General features: G+C 36.8%; 1 protein-coding gene across 2 annotated transcripts; it reads left to right on the forward strand.

The window, feature by feature from the left end:
• The first annotated feature begins 8,334 nt into the window (after nucleotides 1-8,334).
• LOC137403633 (transcription initiation factor TFIID subunit 7-like) lies at nucleotides 8,335-18,667 on the forward strand. Of its 2 annotated transcripts, none has more exons than XM_068089609.1 (7): nucleotides 8,335-8,431; nucleotides 10,192-10,330; nucleotides 10,742-10,895; nucleotides 12,153-12,344; nucleotides 15,661-15,806; nucleotides 17,770-17,922; nucleotides 18,336-18,667. In XM_068089609.1, the coding sequence occupies exons 1-7, from the start codon at nucleotides 8,355-8,357 to the stop codon at nucleotides 18,456-18,458; spliced, it is 984 nt and encodes a 327-aa protein (XP_067945710.1). In that variant the 5' UTR covers nucleotides 8,335-8,354; the 3' UTR covers nucleotides 18,459-18,667. The 2 variants fall into 2 exon arrangements, with proteins under 2 accessions (XP_067945710.1, XP_067945711.1); XM_068089610.1 differs by having other exon boundaries at nucleotides 15,670-15,815.
• The last annotated feature ends 148 nt before the right edge of the window (nucleotides 18,668-18,815 follow it).

An 18,815-nucleotide genomic window follows, 5' to 3' on the forward strand; every position in this document is an offset into this window, starting at 1 on the left:
AAATAGACATCAATTGACATGCCAGAAAACCATTAAAAGATATCATACCTGTACCAGATACGACCAAGACAATTGGAGTTGGTCATCATTTCTAATCAGTACACTCCCATGACATACTTGAGGCAAGTTCACTCAATTGCTAACCCTCTGCAACATAAAGAACAGAACCTGGGCGCCTAAACGCTCTCCCATTGGCCAACAGAGACATCTATGACAGAGAACAGCTCTAATGACTCGCCGGATTGATCTATCTATCTCTCTTTCTCAAGAACCTGCTGAGGCTCCCTCCGGCCGCTGATGCGCGTTCCTCCGCCTCTTGAGTCTCCCTTTCTCGGCCTCTGGAGCATCCCTCTTTCTTTCCTCAGCTTCTGGAGCCTCTATCTTTTTCCCCACCCATGGATCCTCCTTCTCAATCATGAGCTAATCCTTCTCTAATTTTCTATCTCAACTACCGAGCCTCTATATATAAGTACTGTCATGGCTCACGTTTGACTGTTGAAACTCGCAGTAGCCGTACGAACCGAGCAAGCAAATGTGGATGACCGTTCGAGTAAGAGTGTGGCTTTTATCAGCTATTTTAACCTTTTGTCAATTAGTATTATTGTCTATAATTTTGTTAGTTGTGTATTTTAATTGTTGGACATAGTTAACAGAATAAAGAAGTACCTTTAACTGGTAAATATCATGGCTTACAGGAGCTTAACTCCTTCATTTGTACCTGAACCAGTAATAATCAAATCGGCTCCCACATGACAAAGCAAAGGTACACAAACTGAACATAGTCAGAATGGAATGAAATGACAAAGCAGATCCAACACAGGTTGTTTGCGGATTCGGATTGATTATGCATAACATAATTTCTCCACATTCAACCGTAAAAATTCTATACAAAACAAATTTGTTCGAGAAAAATTTGTTTTGTTGCAAGTCACATATTTTTAAAAAGCATTTTTTTAATGCTTATACATGTAAATGTCATCTTTGTTAAGATTTTTCAATTGTTTTTTGGGGTGTTGAAAATGAATACAAACTCATTTTTTGCACAGCAGCGGTAGTCTACAGCTAAGTAATATAGTTCAGCCAGCTTAGCCTAATAAAACTCATATATTTCTATTAGTTTTAGCAAGTATTGTTGCTATTACTATATAGTTTTTTAATCTTTTTCACATTTTTCTCAAATGATTGATGATAAGAAAAGCCGAAATGCTTATTGTTTATAAAACTATCGTGAGAGTTGATCAAATTTGTTCGAAAATATTTTAGTTTTTTTAGTCATTTGTGTCCAATGGTGCAGCTCAAATTTAAACACAAAGTTTGTTTCCTAGAGCTATTAGGTCTGTTCATAACTAATATAATATTAACTTCTAGCTCTTTGAGATGAATTTTCTGTGTTGAATAAATTGTGTGTTATAGTTTATACAAATTAGTAGAGCAGGAACATAAACTTATCTTTCAGCCTTTTCCTTCGGAGGGTGGGCTACTCAAATAAAAATGTTTCATTGTCAGAAATTTATGCAGAATTCAATTATAATGTTTCTACACCTATGTGCTTGCACATTTCTGAGGTTGAGAGCACTTTTGAAAAGAGAGGGGGCAACTCCAAGTTTGGTTGGAAAACCTTACATATCGGACAAAGAAAACTATTTTATAATCTCGAAAACTAATAAATGCTTTTATTTGAGATTAAGCGAGTCAACTCTCAGCATTTCTTAGCTCATACCAACAAGGATGCAGCAAGACTGCTTGTTTCACTGTCTTGATCAGTCTGTGAATGAAACCTTAGTCAGAGTGACTAAACTTCAATATGAGACAGCCAAACAGTATTCAAACAGATGGTTGATATTGGAAGAAGAGAGCATTCAATGTGAAATTGCTCAAAAAGTGCTAAACATTGAGCACTTTGATGAGAACTCAGACTTGTTATGTCATTATGCCTGTTATAAAAAGTATTGTAACAAATTCGTTATGGAAAGAGCTGAGAAAAAACATGAGAAGAGACAGAAAGAATGTGATACAGCAGAAGAGGTGAGACTAGATATTTATTACTTTACAAATTCATGATGATTAAGTTCGTACGATTTTATAAAACTCATAAAAACATTTATACTGGCATAATATCCATTGTGTACTTGTTTATTATCATTTCATGACTTAAAATATACTAGAACATTATAATTAGTAAAATTATAATCATAATTTTTTTATTTGCATCAAAACCATTTATGACCTACCGACAAACAAGTCGTATGGATTTTTTTACGCGATATCGATCTAATAAAAATTGTTACTAAAACGAAAGCAGTTGGTGAAGATATTTCATAACTGTTACAAATGGATGTGAAAATTTAGATCTAACATCCTGTGCAAGAATTAATTTGATTGGTTTCTGCTGTTACTTAGAAACAACTTTTGTAAACAAAGTCATGTGAATGCTGTAATAGCAGCCTTTAGGGATTCTGACACACCTTACGCAATGCCGCAAAAGCGTAGTTAGGGTTAAAAGGTGCTCAGATTTGAAGAATTAGTGTAATACCCGTGTCAATCAGGTTATAGTATTGCACTATGTTTTTAGCCTGTCACTAAGTGTACCAGGTCTACTGGTGTCCGAGGTAAAGGTCCAATCCTGCCAGAAATATGTATCATCTGTTTGAAGAAAGACAGATTTATCAAAAAGGCCAACAGAAAACGTGTTCGAGACACTCTAAGTAAAGCACAAATCATAACTGCTGGTAAGTAGGCCTTGTAGTGTACAAAGCAGTTATTGTAATTGGTGACTTACTAGCTTCTTACTGATCTTCTTTGAACTCGCGTAAAAGCAGGTGTCTACGATATTTCTTTATTTGCACAGGGCTATTAATAGATAGTGCTAAGATGAGACCAGATGGTAAGAAAGTGTTGGACTTTATTGGTTCAAATGATGACCTGGTTGCCTGCGAAGCAAGGTACCACAGATCCTGCTTCAAAGAGTTTACTCGTAAACCCAAAGAAAACCAAAGGTTAGTGACTGAATGTTTATGTCATGTCATGATGTCAATTTAATTTCATCATTAGACACATATAAATGCTTAGGCATCTTTACTTGCACATCTCATCTATTTTGAAGATAATTAAGGCCTGCCTTCCTCATGCTCTTTAATTTCACACATGAAACCTATGATACAACTGAGGCATGGACTTGTTTGATAAGTATTTTGTCTTAACTGGTAGGCCTAAATTATAACTGATGTTAATTGTTTTTGTGCTTCATTTGACAACTGTTTTATCCTTTCCATTTGTTCTCCAGTGTGGAACAATCTGATTTGTATGAGCAGACATACAAGACTCACTTCAAGCAGCTGGTGGAAAGACGGTTGATTCAGCAGAAGAAGATATATCGCCTCGTTTCTCTAACACGGATGTTCACAAAGTTGGTGCAGAAACATGAAAACCCAGCTGTGGATGAGATAAGGTTTGTTGAATTCATATCTTTGCATTCAACGATGTTGGAAGATTTTGCCAAGTTCTTTGTTTTCATTATGCTCAACATTTTAGTATTTCAATTTCGGCCAAGGATTTATGAGTTATATAGCTATCAGGTTATAATTGAAACATTATAGTTCTAGAAGCCAGTAGTGAATCTCACCTATCTGCCTTTTGTTTTCTATGTACAGGTCTGATATCCTTAAAAAAAGGCTACAGCGTGACTACCCAACATTGATCTACCAAACTCAGTCAAGAAAAGAAGGCGTCAATGTATACCATCCAGCAGCTGTTTGTCACAGCAGTGATGAAGATACAGATGTTGAAACTTCTGAATGGGAGCTTTCATCTGCCACCTCCAGTCCGATGAAGATTGGTAAGAAAGTGATGAATCCTACAGCAACAGCATATTACACTCAGCTCATGCTGCAGAATTCTATTCAGAATCATTCCTATGAAATGCCATGGCCATTGACATCCTCATTCATCAATCTGGAGTCATTTGATGATTCTGTTCCTGATGAGATCCTTGAATTTGTAAGCTCACTACTGCAATCTCAGTCTGGTATGCCTCTTGTTCATGCAGAGAAGGTGAAGGTATCCTCTATTTGCCAGGATTTGCTAACGCTTGCTTCTACTGGAAAATGCAATTCTCCAAAAGCCATGGCACTTGGTATTGTTGTTAAACATCTCACTGGGTCTAAAGAATTAATAGATATACTTCACAGACTTGGTCATTGTGTATCATATGACACTCTTCGAAATTATGAGACATCTCTTGCTGTTCATGCCCTGTCCAATCGTGACAAAGTTCCAAACAATTTTCAACGTGGTCAACCCATAGTGATGGTGTGGGATAATATTGATTTCCTGGAAGCAACCAGATCAGGTCACAACACAACACATCATACCAATGGAATCTTGCTTCAGTTTCATTCTCAAGCTCCCCAACAAGCACCAAATACTGGCACAATACCACGTGGTAAAAAAAGATCTCTTTACCCGATATTTGAAACCATAATCCACCTTCCTGCTCACAGCAGAACAAATCCAAAACATCTCATCGGTTTTGTACTGCCTTCATCTGAGGCACTAGAGTCTGATATTCTAGAGTTCAGTTTTACACTAGTTCGTAGGCAGGATGAGTTTCCTAAGCCCAGTTGGGCAGGTTTCAACAAAATGGCCAGGAACGATAAAAGATCGCCAAAGACTAATATAATCTACTTACCAGTGATTGAAGCCCCACCCACAGAAATTGATGTTGTTAATCAAATCATGTTGAGAAGCCTGGAGGAAGCAGACAAGTTTGGTTTAGATCAAACTGTTGTGGTCTTCGATCAAGCTATCTATAGTAAAGCGCAAACCATTCGCTTCCTCAACCCAATAATGATGGATCGGATAGTACCAAGACTGGGAGAGTTCCATACAGTGATGACCTTCTTAGGGGTGATCGGAAAGAGATATGGGAGTGCTGGCTTGGCCACAGTTGTAGCAGAATCTCAGTGTGTGGCAGAGGGGAGCATGAAGGGGGTGCTAAATGGACACAACTACAATAGGTCCATAATGGCACATAAACTCTTAGCAGAGTCGATGCTTGATCTTTTGCTGGACCAATATGTTTCCTCGCTCGACTCTGATAGCCAAATTGAGTCACTTAGTCTTGATATCGCAAGAGCTGTGTTTTCAGGAGAATCAGATTTCAGTTCAGCAGCTACTCAAAGACCCACCAATATCTACCAATCCTTCCAAAACTTTGTTGAGGTTTCTTCTATAAGCAATCCCACCTTCAAATTCTGGTCTGAATATATTGAGATGGTGACCTGTCTTCTCAGCTTTATTCGCGCCACAAGAGAATCCAACTGGGTATCACACATCAAATCACTTCAAAGGCTCCTTTCTTGGTTTTTTGCATATGACCGCACAAACTACGCTAGATATGGGACGCTGTACTATGCAGAGATGACTAACCTGAAAGTATCGCATATCAAAGTGTATGAGGCTCTTATGAAGAAGGGGTATTTTACTTATCAATCACGACATCACTGTCCATTCAGTTCTATCGCTTGTAATCAATCTATTGAGCAAACAGTTAACAGAGACTCCAAGTCTCATGGCGGAATCATAGGGTATACCAGGAAGTCATCGGCCTCTCAACGCTGGACTCTATCTCACCCAGAACGAACAGCTGTACATACAAACATGAAGAAGATGCTAGTACTAGGTGATTCAGATGCAGCAAGTTATGAGATGCGTGAAAAGGCATGGAAGGCTGATGAGGAAATGAGGGAAGTCATGAAAGACATCATAACAGCAAGAATAAATCCATTTGCGTTTCAAACCACCAAGCTAGTACATATTACCAGTGGTGCAGAAGCCTCCATTGGAGTCAAGCAAGATCTTGAAATGGCCAATTTGATAGGAGAAAAACAGCTTGTAGAGTTTGTCCAAAAGAGGTTAAGCACCCAAGAGATTGATTTCAATGCATCCATCAAGTCAAACAAGCTCAAAACCTTCACCACAGTACCGTCAGCTAAGAAAAAATCAAAAGAAAAAGTTCTAGAGTGTTCACACAGACTGTTTGACCGTTTGTTAGTGATAGGCCAACAGCGTAACTTGGATTTGAGAAAAGTTTTATCATTCTCTCTTGGCAACATCAGCTGGTCCCTGGCTAACTCTGATGGCTCTATATTGAAGACTGATAAGTCAGCTCTGATGGCTGCTGTTGAGAAAGATGTTGATGATCAACCATCAATCTATGTTAACCAGGATCAGCTACCAGTCTTTGACGCCGTTGTGATTGATGCTATGGCTGAAATTCAGACCCTGAAAGCTCCTCCAACTTTTGGCATGGTTGCAAGTCAGCTTTTGCAACGGATAGTTAGTATTGCAAGCGTGTATCACGCATGTCGTGTGGATTTTGTTTGTGACACATACCCTGATATCAGCATTAAAGGAGGTGAGAGAAATCGTAGAAGTGTGAAAGGAAGGCAGAAGGTTGCTGTGTTTGGTCCAAACCAATCAGTGCCAAAATGGTCTGAATTTTTAGCAGATGGCTCAAACAAAACTGCCCTAGTGAAATTTTTGAAAGATACATGGAGCAAGTCAACAGTGAAGCAGAAACTAGATCTTGTAATAGCTTTCTCACAAGAATGCCATATGATCAGCTATGATCGTGACGGATCAATCGCTGTAAGCCAAATAGATAGTTTGACATCAGACCACGAGGAGGCAGATACGCGCATGTTATCACATATCGCAAAGATAATGGAAGACAACCCCAGATCAAAAGTTCTAATCAAGTGCCAGGACACAGATGTTTTCCTAATTTGTCTATCTCTAGTGGATGAGCTGCCATCACAGGAACTCATTTACTGCTGTGGTAAGAAGGAGCGGCTGAGATATGTAAACATAGGCTGTCTGTCTACCATCCTCACACCCAAACGGTGCAAAGCACTGCTCGGGCTCCATGCTCTAAGTGGATGCGACAGTGTAAGCGCATTCTATTCCAAAGGGAAGATAACTTTCTTCAAGCTGCTAAAGAACAATCCTGAATTCTGTAACACACTGAAATCATTGGGAACAGATTTTGAAGTTGATGGTGCAATAAGAGAATCTATTGAGGCATTCATATGCAGATTATATGGTGAAGAGACAAATTCCATCAATGAAGCACGGTATAAGATCTTCTGCTCACCGTCTCGCACATCACAATCAAACCTACCACCCACACTAGATGAGTTAAATCTCCATATATCTAAGGCTGCCTATCAGGCTGCGATATGGAGAAGAGCCAAGCAAATCATCATCAATGCCCCATCCCCCCAGCAACATGGATGGTTTATGGAAGGTGGAGAGCTTAAAGCTAGATGGATGACACAACAACCAGCACCTCCTGATGTGCTCATGGACATGTTTTGTCGATGCAAAACTGGGTGCCAGTCTCGTCGCTGTCAGTGCAACAAAGTAGATCTCAAGTGTACGGACATGTGTAGATGCAGCAGCTGTAGCAATAGAACTAAAGAGGATGGAGATGAAAGTAGTGATGCAGAAGACTCAATTGAATGTGAATTGGAAGGTTAGTATTCGAGTGGTATTGTAACCAGAGGTGTGCTTCATGTTTGATTAGAACACATATACATGTATGTCATACTGTATAAAGACTGAATAATTGCGATTTCATTTGCATAATAAAGTACACGGTTCAACATAATAAGCATTAATGATGAATTTATGTATACTAAAATATTATATATACATGGTCTGAGTCTTTAAAAATACTTTTCTTTTTATTTTGCAGATCTATAATGATATAGGAGTTGCGGAATAACAAGGACAAACTCTAAAGCTGCCACAATATCAACCAAACTGGGAATACATAATATTATATAATACAATTCTAATAATTGAATAATAAATATTTTAGTGTTATCAGAATTGATTCCAACTTAGAGTATTGCTAATTATTTAGTATTTATATGCCATTTTCATTATCACATTGTTGGTAGAAGCACATAAAACATTACAGACATTTATTTAATTAAAATAATATATTACTTATATTGCTCAAAAATGAACAATCTGAGAGGTGTAGAAACCAGATATTTGAAATCAGCTCAAAATTCTGATCTAGATGCCACTCTTATCACATAGCCCACCTTCCAAAGGAATAAATCACTTTTTTTGACAGCTTTTTGATGCCCTCCTGCTCTACTAAATAAGTTTTTTCTGAAAGCATAAAAGACTATTTGGGTATTTCATATTGTTTGACAAATGCCTGCACTATCCCTAGTTTCATCAGTTCTCCTCGCCATGATTGAGTCCGCCAGGAATATTGATAGCTTGATCAATTAAAGTCCCTTTTGGTTTTTGTCGGCAGATCGTGAATCTGAGCAAGCATGTCGGGCAAAGGAAAACTAGCAGATTCCAAAAGAAAAGATGATATTATAGAACTTGAGCAGCAGTTCATTTTACGGTAAGTACATATGTGAAGTAGGGATGGACAATAAATACTGATATGTTAATATCATTTCTTTGGGAGTTGTCTTCTCGATATATCGAGTTACCGATAACTACTAGATATTAGTAATGCAATCAATTACTTACCGAAATAAAATAACTATTGACCTATAATTGGTCAAATATAATATTGAGTTGACAGAAAATAATTTAAAAAATCTCAATAATTATCAAGGGAACAAGGATTGTCATGGCATAAGATCTACTGAAATGATAAGATTGTGTGTGTGCAAAAATAGTTTTCCAAGGTTCAGTTGGGTGCTTAAGCTTCAGTCAGCATTCATTAGAATAAAAAAAATACCTTTGATTCAGCAACAGAATCACAGCCACAACAATCATGATCCATGCATAAAAAGGATGAACTGCAGAAAAAAAAGATTTGCAGCAAAAAAAATTGACAAACAATATATTGAGGTGTGAACGATCGACGAGTAAAAGAAACTACCAGTAAGATCGATAACACGATAGGGCAGTTTCACTCCGATTTATATGATCGAGAAGACAACTACCAAATATCGCTATCGTTATCTTGTCCATCCCTAATGTGAAGAATGTCTATTTTAAAATTGGTGTGCTTTCGGAACGTATTTAGCTTAAGGTAGGTATGTACGTGGATCACATCTAGTTAAAGGTCGGTATAATGTCTGTGGAACCTGTCTAGGACAGTTCCACAGACATTCTAGTATGGTCGGTATAATGTCTGTGGAACCTGTCTAGGACAGTTCCACAGACATTCTAGTATGGTGGGTATGTCAGTTGGACATGTCTGTAATTAGCTTAAGGTAAGTATGTCTGTGGGGTACGCTTAGTTTGCGTTAGGTTTTCCTTTGGAAACTGTTTAGTTTGCGTTAGGTTTTCCCCTGGAAGCTGTTTAGTTTCAGTAGTTTGAGGTATGTCTATGGATATGCCTAGTTTAAGGTAGGTATGTCAGTGAAGTATGTCAAGTTCAAGGTAGGTAAGCATATGGAACATGTCACATGAAATATTTCATGAAATATGGAATACACATGGTTCACATAGAATATGTAAAGCAGTTTTAGTTAGAATTTAAGTCCTATTGACATTGCAGAAAAACCTCTTAAATCACTTGGAGTTTTAAAATCGCTCATTGCCTAGTCTCATAGGTTTCTACTGTTTGCATAATCCTAATAAATAAAAGGTTGGCAACTATTTCCTAGTATTGATAACAGGGTTAGCCGATTAAAATTAAATGATTTTAGTCATTGATTTAAATCACCCCAAAAAATCATTTTTGATGATTTTTTCTGTCAAAAAATGGTACTTATAGAGGGTTTAGTGTGAATATGAACTGGACAACTTGGTCAAAATTAAAATGAAAACAACTTTTCATAAATTAAAGGGATGCAAAGTTGTTTTGTTATGTTGCTAATGTTTCCATCTGGCACACTTCAACAAAATAAAATAATATTAAGTTAGCAGTTATGAAACAAAAGCCGGTAATTGATGTTTTCAAAAAAATCCGATTTGTTTGACTTTTTTAAAAACTTTTTTGCTTTTTTCCCACTCTGGTTGATGATTTGCGAAAAGATAGACTGTAGTCTTCATCAGTAGCAGGTCATGGAGTGCGAAAGTGTTTCCTCTTTGGAGTCAAATTCATCAAAATATTCTTTATTAGAATAACAGCATCTATCTAAACGTCTGTTTCTAATTTTCGTTTTTAGATTTGTCATTGAACAGTTTGTTGCATTTATTCAGGTTGCCTCCAGGGCAAGCAATGGCTTTAAACCATGAAATTGAAAGTGGAAATTACTTGAAAGATAATTTGTTTATTGACCAGAATCCTGAAAGTCGTTGGGGTCATGTGAGGTATGGAGGAGAAGTCATCACTTCTAAGGTACAGTATTTTCTGCTCTGAAATTTATGGACAACGTTAGTATTTGTAGTTGACCGATGTGCTCTCAACAAACAATTTCAAAAAGACTTCCACTTTCTAAGTATCTTTCCAGATTTATGTTTTTGTTAGTTTTTCAAGTAGCCTATGTCGCAAGTTTTATGATCTAGTTGTTCCTATGATGGTTCGCTCATTTCAAATCTCTGATGTTCTCAATTCAAATTTATACCGTCTTATAAGTTTTTGTGACAAAATTTACCTGAGAACAAATCAAATTTTGACCAAAGATTTTGAGACGTTTTCGGCTGTCAACCGTACCTGAAAGCTTTACAATCAGCTTGTCAGCTCATCTTAAAAAAATTTCGGACCTTTATTCATATAAAACATCTATTGATACTGCGCATTGTTTGACAGCTGGTTGACCTGCCTTGCATCATTGAGACGCTGAAGACAACGGATAACAAGACCTTTTATAAGACAGCAGATATCTGCCAGATGTTGATAGCGTCTAATGATATGGACCCAAGCGACGATGGCTCTGAATCACCCAGGAAGAAGAAAGATAAAGGTTTTATGATTAATTATTAATACCATTCTAATGGCATTTCGGTCCATTGCTTAGATATTTGTGCATGAGTGAGCAATCCCTCGAAGATTGAGCATGATGTCTGCTTATCTTACTGCAACTAGAGGCTGTGTGCCACTGGACATGTCTGAGTCCAGTGGCACACAGCCTCTACTGTGTGTGTTTTTAAGAGCATTTGTTATATAAACAATGTCTCTGTGATCCTGGCTGGACATGTCTGAGTCTAGCAGCAAGGAAGCCTCAATGATTGGAGACATTCCAAGTGGCACAGGTAATTTAAGGTTGAATGTTATTCCTATCACCACCAGTGGCTTTTTCTGGTTTGTTTCTTTTTTGTCTACATCACATCAGCATTGTCTTATTAGTAATGTTCTAGTTATTGGGGCAAGTGCTAATACAATATGGATATGTATTGTATATTTTAGTATTTATATTTATTATTAATATGTTTATTATGTTTTTTTCATAAGTAGCGTTAAAAGAATTATGAATTGGGTTGTTGATACTGTAATGCATCTTGTAAATTGTACGGTTCTAAAATTATCATAATGATTAATATACAAATAAGTATTAAACATTTATTGGTAGATTGTGATTTATCTACCACCTGCTGTACCTGATTTTATTGTAGTGGTAGATCTCGATAATTCTATGTCATGTTGGTCAGGCTAGATATGCCAAGTGCGTAAAAATACACATGGTATAATAATATGGGCAAGAAAAAAGGTTCTTAGCTGGAAGTCAGTTAAAAATTATTTCGCGCTAGTCAGGTGACACCTATTACGCTCTTCACTGATCGTCATCAATTTTATAGTGGCTTCTATCTAATTTTTTTAATTAATTAACTATAATATTGTTTATTGGTTAACTATAATATTGTTTATTGGTTAACTATAATATTGTTTATTGGTTGTTGTGTATCTACTGCATGTGTTATTGAATATGCGATGTCTTTAGATTGTGATCTGAGATGTGATTGTGATGCGAGCATCCTAACAACTTCAAAATATAATATTCTCATTAATATACCAATAAATATTCATCTTCACAAAGTTAAATGTATCATCAGATTGAGTTTTTTTAAGAAAAAACTTGTGGTACTTTGGCACCGAGAGACATGACCAGCATTAATTTTACGCACAGCCAATGTTTGCATGTTTTTAAAAGCAAATATGTCCTTTAACAAATATTTCAGTCAAATTCTATACATGGGCCATGTTTTCATTGTTTGAACTTCAGAAAAGAAGTACGCTCACCCTCATGGAGTTGTGCCCCCACTTAAGAATGTTAAAAAAAGAAGGTTTCGTAAAACATTGCGGAAAAAACCCATAGATCTGGCCAGCATTGAAAAAGAGGTGAAAAGGTTACTGCGCATGGACTTGGAGGCGCAGTCGGTCAAAACAGAAGAATTCACTGATGATGATGCTCAAGGTAAAGTTAGCTCTACCATAGTTTCTGAAACACATCGATTATAGCATACCTATAGACTGTGGTTTATCTACCACCCGCCATACATTTATAAATTATAGCTATCTTTAGATTGGGTGCACTACCACCCGCTTCATGTTCATAGATTATGGTATACGTGTATGTTTAGATCGGGATGCATCCCCCTGCTTCACTTTTATAGATTATAGCGTATCTATAGATTGTAATGCGTCTACCACCTGGTTCACATTTTTAGATTATAACATATCCGTAGCTTGTGCAACTACCACCTGCAAAGTAGGTGGTAGTTGCACAACCACTTTCGCACTCCATGACCTGCTACTGATGAAGACTACAGTCTATCTTTTCGTAAATCATCAACCAGAGTGGGAAAAAAGCAAAAAAGTTTTTAAAAAAGTCAAACATATCAGATTTTTTTGAAATCATCAATTACCGGCTTTTGTTTCATAACCGCTAACATAATATTATTTTATTTTGTTGAAGTGTGCCAGATGAAAACATTAGCAACATAACAAAACAACTTTGCATCCCTTTAATTTATGAAAAGTTGTTTTCATTTTAATTTTGACCAAGTGGTCCAGTTCATATTCACACTAAACCCTCTATAAGTACCATTTTTTGACAGAAACAATCATCAAAAATGATTTTTTGGGGTGATTTAAATCAATGAGTAAAATCATTTGATTTAAATCGGCCAACCCTGTTATCAATACTAGGAAATAGTTGCCTGCCTTTTATTTATTAGGATTATGCAAACAGTAGAAACCTATGAGACTAGGCAATGAGTGATTTTAAAACTCCAAGTGATTTAAGAGGTTTTTCTGCAATGTCAATAGAACTTTTCAAACTGAAATTGCTCCACATACTCTACATGTATGTGAAACATGTATATTCCATATTTCATAGAATCTTCCATGTGACATGTTCCATATGCATACCTACCTTAAACTTGACATACTTCACTGACCTACCTATCTTAAACTAGGCATAATCCATAGACATACCTCAAACTACTGAAACTAAACAGCTTCCACAGGATTACCTAACGAAAACTAAACGTACCCCACAGACGTACTTACCTTAAAATAATTACAGACATGTCCAACTGACATACCCACCATACTAGAATGTCTGTGGAACTGTCCTAGACAGGTTCCACAGACATTATATAAATCGGAGTGAAGCTGCCCTATCGTGTTATCGATCATACCGGCAGTTTCTTTTACTCATCGATAGGTCACACCTCAATATATTGTTTGCCAATTTTTTTTGCTGTAAATCTTTTTTTCTCTGCAGTTCATCCTTTTTATTCATGGATCATGATATCATGATTGTTGTGGCTGTGATTCTGTTGCTGAATCAAAGGTATTTTTTTATTCTAATGAATGCTGACTGAAGCTTAAGCACCCAACTGAATCTTGGAAGACTATTTTTGCACACACACAATCTTATCATTTCAGTAGATCTTATGCCATGACAATCCTTGTTCCCTTGATAATTATTGAGATTTTTTAAATTTTTTTCTGTCAACTCAATGTTTTATTTAACCAATAGGTCAATAGTTAATTTATTAAGTTAATTTATTTCGGTAAGTAGTTGATTGCATCACCAATATACAGTAGTTATCTGTAACTCGATATATCGAGAAAACAACTCCCAAAGATATGACATTAGCATATCAGTATTCATTGTCCATCCCTACTTTACTATGTGCTTGCCGTAAAATAAACTGCTGCTCAAGTTCTATAATATCATCTTTTTTTGCTAATCTATAAGTATGCTATAATCTATAAATGTGAAGCAGATCGTAAATTGCATCTTCATATATAACTTTCTCTATATCTGTGAGCTGGATGGATCATGATTCAACACTCGGTTTACAGACAGCTTGTTTATGCCTTTTCAGATGTAAAATTTTTCAGTCTTTCTCACATTCTGCTCAAAATACTTAAACCAACATAGCGTGTGTGTCCTTCTGAGAAAGCTCATAACTGGGAGACTGTAATGATCTACAACATATACACCTAACTAATATAGCCTTTATAAAGAGCGTAATGAATTGCCTGGGGAAGATCGTGTTAAACTCAGAGTGGTCAGCAGTTGATTTGATATGTCTACCTGAGAACCAAAGTGATCCTCTTTGGATCACAGTCTATGTACGCTTTTATGTTTATACTTGATGTTATCCGATACTGTTATGAATATGTAGCAGAGTCTTCTTACGAAACCTTTTATGACTGGGTTAAAATATCACTTTGCTTTTAGAAGATGCTTTTAAATGAATTGTTAGTCTATGGGTTGTATATCGTACCGCCAGAAAGTAGTCTTAAATTTTGTCCTTACATATATATATTATATCGTATCATTGACCGTTGTCTGTTCACCTTACATATATATATTATATCGTATCATTGACTGTTGTCTGTTCACCTTACATATATATATTATATCGTATCATTGACTGTTGTCTGTTCACTTTGTCTGTCACAAAGCAACCTTTATTCTCTTATTGGTCCAATTATTCTGAGGCTCAGGAAGGTGCTGATTCGCTCAGCTTTTAGAGTCGCTAGCTAATAATCTGAATGTCATGGGTTCCAACCTCCATATTGGGCAACATTTTAGTCATCTGATTAATTGTCTGTACGGAATTTGGTGATTGCTTGAATGTTGACATGTAAAACAAATGCTGTATTATAGTAACACTAAATTAAACAGATTTGACATGCATACTGTACTTTATCATTTTGGACAATTTAAAATTAATTCAAAAGTTGCCTGTTATCAATACTAGTATGGCAGTCCATTGTGCCGTAAGGGATCGTCAGGTGTAATAACTATAAGTACAATTATTCTGGAAATTCAGTTGGTGGTCAACTGGCCTACCATGCTGAAAGTCACGAGTTCGAGACCCTCATTATGCAATCTTTTTTTCCAACCTCCTACACTGAATTCAGAAAGATGGATATGACTCGCATTATAGTAAAAATTATTACGAGGTGAATGATAGCAGTGGCTCTCATTGGCCTGTTAAAACTATTATTGACTACATGGGCTAAAGGTTTGTTGAGAAGTAACATCTTAATGCTAAAGTAATATCTTAACATTTTGGAGAAGGTTGATTGTGTGGCATGAATTCAGATGGGTTGATTAACGCTAGCAACATTGGTGTATAAGTACATTTATTTTCAGGTTCTAGAACACCCTGAGAAGTCTTTTACAGTTGTTCTTGGTGTGATGTATTGTTTAAGACGCGTGTCAAGAAGCTTTCGAGTTTGAAAAGTTGTTCCGTTTCCTGAAGGTACTGAAGGTAACCCCGGTAACAATATGAACTTGGAGGCTGGTGGTGGAGATATGCAGTTGGATGAGGAGAAGCTGTTTGGAGAGATTTCATCATCTGAGGATGAGGCAGAAGTTAACATTGATGAAGACTCGGAATCGGAGATGGTGAGACAAGTTTTATTTTTGCCGCTAATCAAGCATTGTAAAAAGTGTTTAATTTTCAATGGTAGCCAAGGCATATTTATTGTTTTTCAATTTGTGAGGTTCTTGTTTAAAGGTTGACTTGCAACACAATTCACATTACAATTATTTGGTATCAAAAGGTTCACCATGTTTTACTCTGCCGTGTTGTAGGTGCAAAATATGTGAAAGTGTGAATAAAAGCTCTTAAAAGCTCAAAAACGAACAGTTAACCGCCGCCATCACGAAACTGCAATTGATTGGAATCTCTTTCCAAAACGGCTCTAATGGTACAAGATGGCTTCTGTTTACACTTTCACGCAACCTCATTCGTCGAAATGTTTTCACAAATATACTTCATGCATTCAATAAAACCATGTCTATTGTCCTTACGCGTTTATTTCATTATCATTGTAATGCTGTCACTTTGAGCACTGATATCTTAAAACTTACCATAAAAATTTGTTTAATTTTTTAACTCATCTTGAAGCAGTGCATACCATCCTCTGATAAACATGAAGAGCCTGTTGCTCACCTGCGATAGTCGGAAAATCCTGCAGAAATTGTTCACGCAATTTGGCAGGAAGTATGGGTCACATAATCAGATTGTGACTAGATGATTAGACCAAACCGAAACAAAACTGTAAAGTAGCGAGTATCTATATTTGGTAAAGGCTTTTTGGTAGAACCCAAAGTGTTTGTCATAAACGGGTGCTACGAGACGTTTTATATTGAGCCTTTTATTGGCCTTTAATATCATGTGATAACTTCACGTGTCAAAACTATAACCACGTCCAGTTGAGTACGTCATCAAAATAAAGAGATTCCAAACTACGGCGTTTTCGTGATGGCTGCGATTAACTGTTCGATTTTGAGCTTTTAAGAGCTTGTAATCACATTTCCACATATTTTGCGCCTACAACACAACAGAGTAAGACATGGTGAACCTTTTGATACCAAATAACCATAATGTGAACTTTGTTGCAAGTCAACCATCAAAATGGGCGAAATGGCTGTTTATATTGCCTAAAAGTAAGGGGAAACAACTCTGCCTGATGAGCGTCTATGAATGGCTTCGTCAAATTCACAAGAGAATTTTGGATTGCATAATTCTATGCTAGAGGTTCTGTGTTTCCCATGTGTCTCAAGCCAAAGGTTAAGAATGAATGCTGTATTTTTGTAACTTCGACATAAGCCGCTATAGAAGTTACAATTTTTACTTGATATTAGTAATGGAATGGCTAGCAAAAGCAGAATGTAAGAATTTGAGTAGGCGTAATATGTAGTTTCATGTGATAAACTTAATTACTAACTTCTAAAAGTCTAGGAAAAAAGAGGTTGGACTTCTGTTCAATACATAGACTGATACAATTGAGCGATTCATGGCAATTTATGATAGTGAATGGGTGATATGGCATAAGGACTAGACAACTTTTCCTTCAAGAAAATGGAACTCTCAGTCTCCACTAAAGATTGATGCGTAGCAACAGCATATCTCTTTAGACTTTAGAGAGATAATTTTATTTTATAATGATTTATCATTTCATTGAAGAACCTTGACATGGTTGTGTGCAAGTACATGTAGTGTGGTAAAGGTCACTAACAAACATTAACTAGGATCATAGCTTTAAAACTGGCTATCACCTTAAATAATTAACTAATCTTGTGACTGGTGCTGCACTACCATCTAGCAGCTGCTGGGCCTCGGGCTGCTGTCTGATTTTACCAAAAGATACCATCTATCTGTTCTGTGACACAGCTTTATTGAAATAATTTGCAGCATTTTGGTCTTAATTTCTCTAATCTTGTGTTGAACAATTCATGGTGTGAAGTTTTTGCTGTGGTCTTGCTTATTTGGTAATCTCTTCATAGACTGCTCGTTAGCTTGTGTTACCGTGACTTTAACAGGATATTATTAATTTATATGTCTGTTATAAACATGGTCTAGGCCAGGCCTTTGAAATCAGAGTACAGAGGCGGCTCGGATATAGATGGAGCGGCAGCAGATGGAGAAGACGAGGATGATGACGATGTGATTATAGAGAGGATAATGGCTCTTAAGCATACCCTGTCAGCTGTAGAGACTCGTATTTCCCAACAGGTTTGTCACTGAGTGTAATATAACTGGTGTATGCTGCTGTTGTGTGCTGTGCGAGGAGGAGAAAGCCTTGAAACACTTTCTATTAGGTGATTGTGATCAACTCTTCTAGACTGGATAGAGAGAGAATGGAGCTACTACATCTCTCTCATTTACCCCTTAAGAGAAAAAAGGATCAACGGTCTAATGTGTGATTTTGAAGCTGACACCGCATGGTGATTGCTGCTTCATTTCTCGCAACTTATGCAGTAACAAAATCTGATTGATGGGTTCATATTTTTTATTTTTCTTGTGAGTCAAGTCAGAAAGGAAACTGGACTATTTATAGATCACAGCCTTCCATTGCTTCAACTCAATCTGATCACTCACAATTCTTTCACATACTGTTCAATCAGCTTCACTTTGTGCTGTTGTAGGAGGCGGAAATAAGAGAGTTAGACAATCCTGACCTCAGAAGAAGATTTGAGGCAGTCTTGGATGAACTTTACGCTGAAAAATCTGAGTTAGTTGAAAAGATATACCGAATGGAAAATATGTGAGTGAGGAGTGATCTGTAGTAACGCACTGCCATGGGTTATGTGCAACTGATTATACATATGATCAGCGGAGAACGTATTGAATACCCAAATCGCTGACAACCTGAAGCCTGCAAACGATATCAAGGAACTCAAAGGTTAGCACTTGGAATTGCTTTACTCTATTTTTCTATAGCCGTAGCAACTGACAGCCATATTAACTGGCCGCCATGTACATTGGAGATGATCTATTTCTACCGCTGATCCTGTTCAACACTATTTATTCTTGCATTGGGCTATTGTAGTGCATCTCTAAGTAGGTTTATCCTAGATAACCAGTGTAGGCTAGAGCAAAGCTGTTGTTTTGATGAAACATTGGCT

The sequence above is a fragment of the Watersipora subatra genome, chromosome 9 (assembly GCF_963576615.1).
Source record: "Watersipora subatra chromosome 9, tzWatSuba1.1, whole genome shotgun sequence".
In the NCBI taxonomy this organism is placed as follows: Eukaryota; Metazoa; Bryozoa; class Gymnolaemata; order Cheilostomatida; family Watersiporidae; genus Watersipora; species Watersipora subatra.

Excerpts from the sequence above, each read along its gene's own strand:
- LOC137403633 (XM_068089609.1), top strand. The coding sequence starts at position 8,355 with ATGTCGGGCAAAGGAAAACTAGCAGATTCCAAAAGAAAAGATGATATT. Across the intron at positions 10,331-10,741 it reads GAGAAGTCATCACTTCTAAG|CTGGTTGACCTGCCTTGCAT; the intron begins GTACAGTATTTT and ends ATTGTTTGACAG. Across the intron at positions 17,923-18,335 it reads AGACTCGTATTTCCCAACAG|GAGGCGGAAATAAGAGAGTT; the intron begins GTTTGTCACTGA and ends GTGCTGTTGTAG.